This window comes from Penaeus chinensis, chromosome 42 (assembly GCF_019202785.1).
Source record: "Penaeus chinensis breed Huanghai No. 1 chromosome 42, ASM1920278v2, whole genome shotgun sequence".
Taxonomy (NCBI): domain Eukaryota; kingdom Metazoa; phylum Arthropoda; class Malacostraca; order Decapoda; family Penaeidae; genus Penaeus; species Penaeus chinensis.
The window spans coordinates 22,253,192-22,263,191 of record NC_061860.1 but is presented as its reverse complement, the minus strand read 5'-3'; the positions used below and the strand labels follow the sequence as shown (position 1 = coordinate 22,263,191).

The 10,000-nt window shown below is 47.8% G+C and overlaps 1 protein-coding gene across 1 annotated transcript in view; it reads right to left on the bottom strand.

The window, feature by feature from the left end:
- LOC125048049 (pollen-specific leucine-rich repeat extensin-like protein 1) overlaps positions 1-9,022 on the bottom strand; it is a 9,256-nt gene extending 234 nt beyond the window's left edge. The window contains exons 1-3 of the mRNA XM_047646675.1: positions 8,792-9,022; positions 3,469-3,654; positions 1-2,131 (exon numbers count right to left, since the gene is read on the bottom strand). The exon at positions 1-2,131 is cut by the window's left edge and continues 234 nt beyond it. Of these exons, the coding sequence (XP_047502631.1) occupies positions 794-2,131; positions 3,469-3,654; positions 8,792-8,794 (1,527 nt within the window). The 5' untranslated portion in view covers positions 8,795-9,022 and the 3' untranslated portion in view covers positions 1-793. The remainder of the gene's footprint in view (positions 2,132-3,468; positions 3,655-8,791) is intronic.
- Between the last annotated feature and the right edge of the window lie 978 nt (positions 9,023-10,000).

Genomic DNA, 10,000 nt, shown 5'->3' with positions numbered 1-10,000 from the left:
TAAACTGAACATATATTATTCCTCACTTTCTACTGACCTGCGTAGAAAAGGTATGAATGAAAACGAAAAAGCTTACAAAGCTTGAGATGCAAGTGAAGGGTTTCTATGTTTTTTTCCCTATCATTCGTTTTCATTCATGCCATTTCTACATATGTAATATTCTACTGATACAATAAGTCTCTCAGAGTTTTTTTTTTTTATGAAAGTTTATGTATAAAATGCAAAAAATCAGTCTAGTAACAAATATAAGAGGGTGTTTTTAGAAATGTGATATTTGATATATTAAAAAAAGTGTATGAACTTGGCACATCAATGATTAAGAACAGTATAAACGGAAAGGCCAAAGAGCTGGAAGCGATATACCTTTGACAAAAAATGTGAATGCAGTCACGCTGGAAAAAGTGCAAAATGTATACAGTTCTAGGATTCTTATTCTTATTCTTCGCTTCCGAGAACAGCAGATCGAAAGACGCTGTTTTGCAACAAGCTTTGAAAGGAAAAGAGCAATAACAATAATGAAGCAAACAGTCTCTAATAGCTTGTCAGACATATATATATATACAATTTAGATTTATCAATGTGCATGTATTATTTACACGATAACAATGCCAAGCAGATTTCTACAAATGCTGTGCTAAAGTATCAAAATATTGCATATGTACACTCCGTATGTAACACCTTTTTTGTAACATTTCAAAACATTTGTAAGATGGACGCGTCGCCACGGAAGCCTGGGGCAGTCCTAGCAGTAGATGGCATTGAGTCGATCTCCGTGTTTCGGCGCTCATGGCCCTCAGCCCTGACTTCTCGCTCTCGACCTTGTTCTTACAGCGCCACCGCTGGTGTCAGACGTCTCCCTTCCTCGAGACGAAGAGCCTCTTGCTCTGCCGCGGGTCCTCGTGCCTCGTTCTCTCGTGGCAGCGGCAGGAGGAGCGGGGACGTCGATGGGGTCAGGGGATTGGGATTCCTCGGGCTCCTGAAGAGAGGACGGGGAGGGTTGAGGGCTGCCTACTGGAGCCTCGCTGGGCTCAGGTGCTTCTTGGAATTCCTCTGGAGAAAGTTGTGGGGCTTCGAAGACGTCTCCCTCGTCCAGAGGAAGGTAGGTGGGAGCGCTTGTATCCTGAGGGATTTCGATAGGTAGGTAAGTGGGAATGTCCAGTGGGGAGATGGCTGGTGGGGGAGTGACGGTCTCTGCCGGCTCAGCAACTTGGCCTTGAGTGAGAGGGTTTGGAAGGAGAACAAAGTCATCGACCACGGGCTCTTCCTTCGGCTCGATCACTACTGCCTCCGCCTGCCGTGGAGCTGGCCTCTCCTCAACTGAGATGATCTTTGGCGTCCTCTCCACCGCTGGAGGAACGGGCAATGGGGCAGTTTCCCCTCTTGGTTCAACGCTGATTTCTTCAGCACCTGACTGGCCTAATCTGTCTTCTTGCTCGACAGTCTGCACAGGAGCTGGCAGTTTCTCGGCCTCGCCGCGCTCCGCTTCTACGTCGTTTCTCTGCTGGGGACGAGGACGAACTTTGATCTTCCTGGATGACTGCTGGCCGGGTCCTTGGGCTCTGTTGGAAATCTGTGGCTCGTCTGAATCGGTGTTTCTCAGGAACTGGGGTCTGTCCGAGCTGTTTGGTCTGTTCGGCTGAGGTCTGTCCGAGTCGCTTGGTCTGTTCGCGAACTTCCTTGGTGGTTGAGGACCGTCGGCGGAGTCATCCGGTCTGAAGGGAAGTTTCCTGGGCAGCTGAGGGCGTCTGGGTCCAGTCGCGAAGTTGGGTCCTGCGTCTTGGTCGTCATCGAAATCCCTCGGTCTGCCGGGCAACTTCCTGGGCAGTTGGGGGCGATTGGGGCTGGTTTTCCTGGGCGGCTCCCGCGGCTGGTCGTCCCGGGGCGCCGGAGGCCGAGCGGCGGGGGCGGGGGCGACGGCCGGGGATGTGGGCGCCCTCTGTTGGCTCACGGATGTCGGGAAGCTGAACCGGTGGACGATGGGGATGCTGGGCGGCGGGCCGTCGTTCTTCCTCTTGGGGGAGATTCGGGGCGTCTCCCTGAAGCAGCAGAGGTTGTAGAGGGCGCAGCAGAGGCCGGGGCGCTCCTCCACCACGCTCACGTCCCCGGAGTTCACTCGGGGAAGGCAATCGTGCTGGGAAGAAGGGAAATTGATTAGATCAGTCACCAAGAATAGAATATGAAATTGCTATCTAAGATAAATATACTATTTTTGAATAGTAAGTATGGCCTACAGGTAATTACGTCTCCACGCACTTTTTGGCAGTGCATCACAAAACTAGGTTAATTATCAACGTTTACTCTTCATTTCATTATACATCTATTAAGCTTACTGCTGTACTTTGCAAGATCATGATATTACTCATCGTGAATGTGTGAAATCCTTAGCTAATGGCAGTAATGTTCTTCACAGACTTTCTCTTCCCCTCTCACCTTTACTCCCTTCCTCCTCTCCTCCCCTTCTTTGCTCCCTTCCCTCTTCTTTCCTCTCTCTCTCCCCTCCTTTCTCTTTCTCCCCCACCTCCCCTTCCTCTTTTCTGTCCACCCTTTCCAGCCCCTTCCCTTGCCTCTCTCTCCTTCTCTCCTTTCCTCTCCGTTATCCTTTCCTCCCTTTTCCTATTCTCTTTCGATTTCCCTCCGCTTTCCCTCCCCTCTTTCTTCCCCTTCTCCTACTTCTCTCCTCTCCTTCCCTTCTTTCTCCGTTCCCTCCCTTTCTATCAGCGTTACGTCAGTGGTCTCTTTGTTGGCAATTATTTTTTCCTTTTTGGGCAAAGGGGGTAGGGGTTGTCCGTACTGTCAATAAATCAAAAATAAATCGATAAATAAGGAATGAAATTGAATCAAAATAGGAAGAGAGCGAGACCCGCATCTCCCCTTTCTTCCTTTTATTTTTTTCTCTCTGTCGTCGTATAAAGATGGCTTACCCGCTCATCTCTCTCCCTCCCTTCCTACTTGCCCTCTCTCCTTTCCTACTTACCCTCCCTCCCTCCCTACCTACCCACCCCTCCTCCTTTCCTCCCTCCCTCCCTACTTACCCTCCCTCCCTCCCTCCCTCCCTCCTTCCCTCCCTCCTCATCTCCCTCCCTCCCTCTCTCCTTCCTTCCCTCCCTCCCTCCTTCCCTCCCTCCTCATCTCCCTCCCTCCCTCTCTCCTTCCTTCCCTCCCTCCCCCCTCCCCTCTCCCTCCCTCCCTCCCTCCCTCCCTCCCTCCTTCCCTCCCTCCTCATCTCCCTCCCTCCCTCTCTCCTTCCTTCCTTCCCTCCCTCCCCCCTCCCCTCTCCCTCCCTCCCTCCCTCCCCCCCTCCCTCCCCCCCTCCCCCCTCCTTCCCCCCCCCCCCCCTCCCCCCCTCCCTCCCTCCTTCCTTCCCTCCCTCCCTCCTTCCCCTCCTTCCTCCCTCCTCATCTCCCTCCCTCCCTCCCTCCCTCCCTCCCCCCTCCCTCCCTCCCTCCCTCCCCTCCCTCCGACACTCACCACGCACGAATCAGCGAACTCCTGGCAGCAGGTGTTGTGTGACTCGCAGCAGTACGGCCACATGTCCTGAGGCACGGCGGAGCACCCGTGGCGACACACCTCCATGTCCACCACGCCCGTGCCTTCCGCCGCGCCCGCCGCCGCCACCAACAGGCTCGCCGCCCACCACAACCGCCCGCTCTGGACCTGGGGGGGGGGGGGAAGAAGGGGGTTAATGTGGAGGAAAAGGGAGAGGGGAGAGAATAAGGGAGAGGGGAAGGAAAGGGAGGGAGGGGAAGGGAGAGGGAGAGGGGAGAGAATAAGGGAGAGGGGAGGGAAGGGAGGGAGGGGAAGGGAGAGGGAGAGGAGAGAGAATAAGGGAGAGGGGAGGGAAGGGAGGGAGGGGAAGAGAGGGAGGGGAAGGGAGGGAGGGGAAGGGAGAGGGGAGGGGGAGAGAGGGGAGATAAAAAAGGGAGGGGGAAAGGGCAAGAAAGGGGAGGGAATGGAGGGATGAGGGAGGGGAAGAGATAATAGAATAGGGGAGAGAAGAGAGGAGAGAGGGAAGGGAGGGAGAGGAGAAGAGAGGGGAGGAAGGGGAATGAAGATGGAGATAAGAAGATAAAGAAGGAAGAGGAGAGAGGTGAAAGGGAAGGAGAAGGGTAGATGGGAAAAAAAGGAGGGAGAGGGAAAGGTAGGAAGAGAAGAGAGGCAGCAAGAGAGAGAGGAAAGAGAGTTAAAGAAAGGGGGAGGTGAGGGAAACGAAAAGAGAGGGAAGATGATGGAAAGAGGGGAAGGGAAAACCGGAAAGAAGAGTGAAGGGAAGGGGAAAGGAGACGTGAAGAGAGGGAAAGGAGATGAGAGGGGAAGGAAGGAAAAGGGAAGAAAATACGAAGAGGGAAAAGATAGAGAAAAGAGAGGGAAGGAGAGGGGATGCAAGGGGAACAAGGGAAGATTAGACTTTTTACAAATATTGCATTTTACTGATATAGGCCTTTTTTACTGATATAGGCCTATTTTACTGATATAGGCCTATTTTACTAATGGACCTACTCTACGCATTGAGGCCCATTGTACTTATAAAGGCCTATTTTATACATATAGCCCTATTTTACTCATCTGGGCCAATGTTACTTATTTAGGCCTATTTTGAATCTGCGTTATGGAACAGATTTGGCAGTTGCAACATTTACGTCCCTGTGTGTGTGTGTGTGTGTGTGTGTGTGTGTGTGTGTGTGTGTGTGTGTGTGTGTGTGTGTGTGTGTGCGTGTGTGTGTGTGTGCGTACATGCATGCGTGTATATGTGTGTGTGTGTCTGTATGTGCGTACGTGCATGCGTGTATATGTGTGTGTGTGTGTGTGTCTGTAGGTGCGTACGTGCATCCGTGTATATGTTTGTGTGTGTGTGTGTGTGTGTCTGTATGTGCGTACGTGCATGCGTGTATGTGTATGTGTGTGTGCGCGCGCATTTGTGTGTGTGTGTACCCCTAAGTACTCGCACATCCGAACCCATGTGCGTACATCGTGTATGTACCCCCCCCCCCCCCCCCCGCGTGCGCCAGTGTGTCCCAAGCGCCGTTTCGCCGCGGAGGGAAACTCGGTCCGGTCGACCTTCGAGCGCCTGGTCGTCCTCTACCTCCGGACGTGACACTCGAAAGCCTTCCGAGGACGTCGGCCAGCGGGCGGGCGGGGGGGGGGGGGGGGGGGGGGCTTTTTCGGGCTGGACTGAATTGTTTCCGGAGACTGTAGGGCGAGCGTGGAGGTATATTTGTACATACAAACACGCAAATTAGAATGCAACACACATATATACATATATAACACACGCGTATATTCAAACACACGCATACACGCGCGCATATACAGTCGCACACAAACACATAGATAATAAGAAAAAACAAAAACACGTACATACATGGACACACACACACACACACCCGGACCAGAAATCCGACGCTTAATAAACAGCAAAAAAAAAAAAAACAAAAAAAAAACATATAGATAAAGCAAGAATCGTTATTATTATTATTTTTTTTTTTTGGTACGAGTTAGCAACAACGACAGGCGGGGGGTGGGGTGGGGGGCAAGAGCAAGAGCCGGGCCCTCACGAGAGTTGAAAGTTGAATTTGAGTGAATTGTAGAGGCGTAGGACGGGGGGGGGGGGGGTGTATGTGGAGGGAAGGGGAGGGGGAGGGAAGAGAAGGGACGGTAGAGGGAGGGGAAGGAGACGGAGAGGAGGGAGAGGAAGGGGGTGTTAAGGGAAGGGGGGAGGGGGTAGGTCAGAGATCATGAGGAGCCATGGAAGGAAGTTGTTTTGAAAAGCTCTTTCTGTCTTCTCTCCCTCTCTCTCTCTCTCTCTCTCTCTCTCTCTCTCTCCCCCTCTCTCTCTCTCTCTCTCCCCCTCTCTCTCTCTTTCTCTCTTTCTCACTCCCTCTTCTTTTCTTTTTGTGTTTGTTTTCATTCACTAGAATTATTAATCAATATTTTTTTTTCAGAATGAGAGAATAGACAGTAAAAAAAAGATCATATACCCGTGTGTATCTATGCACGTAATCCTGTGTGTACGTATGTAGGTATGTATATAAATCCAGAATTACAAATCGGACACATTTGTTCTGTTGTTTTTTTTATTTCTTTCCTTCAGATTTTGATATATGTTATTATTTTTACGTTGTTGAATATATATATATATATATTTATATATATATATGTATATATATATATATATATATATATATATATATATATATATATATATTTTTTTTTTTTTTTTTTTTCAGTTGACAGAAAAGTTAAGTGTCTTCGGAAAAGGCTCTTTAATAACGCTATATAAAGTGATAACATGTTGTCGTTGCTGTCACCATACGCATTATATCCTTCACTAAAACCCATTTTTCACAAATGCATTCCACTCAAGAAAGTGATCTCCCGTAGTATGGTGCCACTATACTATGTCATTGTACATCATATTTAGCTTACATGCCGTATGTACAATAACATTCACAGATTTATGGCAGATATGAGTCACCATACTGAGTCACCATACACCATACTACAGAAATTCCTCACAGCCAAAAGTCACCATTCTAAATTCTCATACACCATATGCACCGTAGCTTATCATCACACATTACCCACAGTCCAGTCTAATGAACCACCATGCACCATATCCACCATACTACATCATCACAATTTCCCTACATTTAAGAGAACACCCCATCCACACACGCGGACACTATACCAAGTCATCACACACCATATTCATCACACCAACCACGGTATTTAGAGTCATTCCTTTCACCACAATCCCCCGCGTTCTGCACATTCACCATACGAGCGACTGGTTGTGCCTGGTGACATATTTAATATAGTGAAAGTGCTGACCCAACTCGAACCTCCATTTACACGCGTCACGAGGGGGGGGAGGGGGGAGAGCCATACTCAATTTTGTATTTCTGATCCAAGGCCTATTGTTGCTTGTCATCATCATATCCAAGACATTAGGTTTGTCCATGCGTCACTGTTATTCTGTTATTAGCGTGCTGTCACCATCACCAGCGTCTGCTCTCACTGTATGCTAATGTCACTGTACGTCAATTATTCCTAAGTATCACCATGCATTAATTTTGCTGTTGCTATTATCAACAGCTTCTATACCGAATTATTCCATACATCAAATATCACAATTCTACTGACACTATCATCTGCTAGCACCATGCATCACTAGCGCTGCTGCACCATAATGACATCTGCTACTGTATTGTCACCTTGACCTGATCTTACCATGCAGCACTATCGCTCATGCAACATAACCAACATCTGCAGTTCTCATGCATTAATATTATCAGTATACTATCACAATCACCTGCATTCACCATGCATTGATATCAACATTACCTGCAACCACCATGCACTTTTACTGCATTCTTTACAACATTAGCAAGGGCAGTATTACAGATAAGGCACTTTGTAAACACGTTTTGAACAAGCTGCTTAAAAGATTCGCAATTAGGATCTAACTTTTAAACCATTATTAGGGACAAAATACAAAATTATTTCACACATTTACCCAAAACCAATTCACCCTATTAAATTTCGACTTCATGCATATGAAAATTTAATCTACCAAATATGAATTTCTAACCGTTACGTCTACGTCATCCTCTCATTTCCAACATTCTGACTATTCTTAAAGCACAAAAAACATTTGAAAATCTTCTCCCAACTAACGCTTTCAAACTAGCGCGTAATCAACGTCTATCTGCCTACCAAAATACACCAGGAATATTTACTCGAATGAAGACCTATCTACCTACCCAAAATATATCAGTAATATTTACTCGAATTCATGCTATCTCCCTACCAAACTACACCGGAATATTTACTCGAACTACGGCCTATCTACCCTAGTACACCAGGACACTTGCTTGATTTCCCTTCACACGATTATCAATATCCTCTCTGTCACTTTCCCTCTTCACTAAGTACAAGATCGAGTTTCCCGGAAGAACAAGTTGTCACTCTCGCTCTTTCCCTTTCCGTTAACTTCTCTCTTAGTCTGGTCGTTCGGCCTTTAAAAGCAATCGCCTTTTCAGTTTCATGATTTACTGTTATTGATAGATAATAATGATAAATAGATGAATGCATGTACACACACACACACACACACACACACACACACACACACACACACACACACACACACACACACACACACACACACACATACACACACACACACACACACACACACACACACACATGCATACACAGACACACTTTTTTGCTGGTGGGGGGGGGGGGGGGGGGATGCGCCAAAGCTTGTCAACGAGTTCTGATTCTTCCAGTCATGCATTCTTCTAAGTCACGTAATTTATTTACGTTTTTATTCGTCTCATGTTAGATTTTCCATGAATTCGCCCACGAATCTGTTTATTTCTACACAAATGTACAGATGACGAACAAATACATATCAACCCATCCACCATTACACACGCAGACACACACACAAACAAACAAACACAAACAAAGGTGTATGCACGTAAAGATGTATGCACGCAAGCCTCCCCGTACAAGTGCCAGCGCTATATTAAGAGAACTTATAGCCATTTGATCATTCTTCATTTTTTTTTACAAACAGACGCACCGAACAAGAGCAAAAAGTAAGAAAGGACACACACGAAAGAAAGGAAGAAAAGAATCTAAAGATCGCATTTCTTGAACCGATTTCGCCGCGCGATCCACAGCATCGCAGAAGTCCCCCTCCGCCGATTCCTCGCACAGAGCCACAGAGCCACAGCGCCTCCCCCACAGCACTCCCCTCCCGCAGCCGCGCCGGAGCACTCACCATGTTATCCGTGCGCGACACAGTACAGAATTGAAGGGACCGAGGGCGCAGGGCCCGCTATATCGCATCCAGCAGCCCTGACTTGCCTTCTTGGGCGGTTGCAGGTGAGGTTAATACGTCGAGTCGGGTTTTTACAACTCGTCAACCTTGGGACAAAGGCTCAACAGACAAGCCGTAACTGACAGCGAGCGTCCGTCTAGCGACAGAGACTCCAATTGCACTTCGAGGGGCCTGGCCAGCACACAACGTTTCCGCCGACGAAAGGCTGCAACGAGAGTGAGAGTCACGGGCCGGCGCGCTGTCCTGCACACACAACAATCTTGGAAAGTCAGGTTGGCGACCTAGAATGGCGGTGGGCGACCTTGGCCCCGGACGCCGCTCCAACAAGCCTGACGTTCCTGGGTTTCCAGCGTGCCTCCGGGGGACTCGGCCTGCCTTCCTTTCCTCCTGCAGGCTGCTCTTCCCGGGCCCAGTACACAGGCTCACGTCGGTGGGTTTCCGTATGCATTCCTAGGGTGCGTCGAGAGGCTGGGCGTTCGCTCTATATGTCGCTTGTTCTTCTTGTTCTTCTTGTCACCATACGCCTTTGGTTGACTGTGATAGTGTGGTGAGAGGCAGACCAACAGAGGATTTGTTTCTTAATTTCTTTGCTCTCTCTCTCTCTCTCTCTCTCTCTCTCTCTCTCTCTCTCTCTCTCTCTCTCTCTCTCTCGCTTTCTCAGGCATGCATTTTATCGTCTGATGTGGAGCCTATTGTGAGTTCAGATACAGGAAATAACAAACTGGCAATTCATCCCTAACCCCTGGGGAAATCCGAACCGCCAAATCTTTTTTATTCTAAATAACTAACACCTATTATTCGTCTTTACATGTTTGGTATATGAAGATAAAAATATTCATCTAAAATAAAAATAAAAAATCTTTTACACCCTTCTATCTTTTTATTGTTCTAAAAGGGTTAGCGATTCGGAGTGTTCCAAAATTCGGGATGGGTTGCCGGTTTCTGTTGTTTTTTTTTCATCTTTCCTGAGACTGAGGAATATAGTTATACACGAAACGTTAATGTGTATTGTTCTTTTCCTATTCTAGCTGTGTTGGATTTCTTTTTACATACATTAGTGGATTTGTATTTTTGATTGTGTTTTCGTAGATAAAGTCGACGAATAAATATGAGAATTGGTAATGCACGTGATCGCGAAATATTGATCAA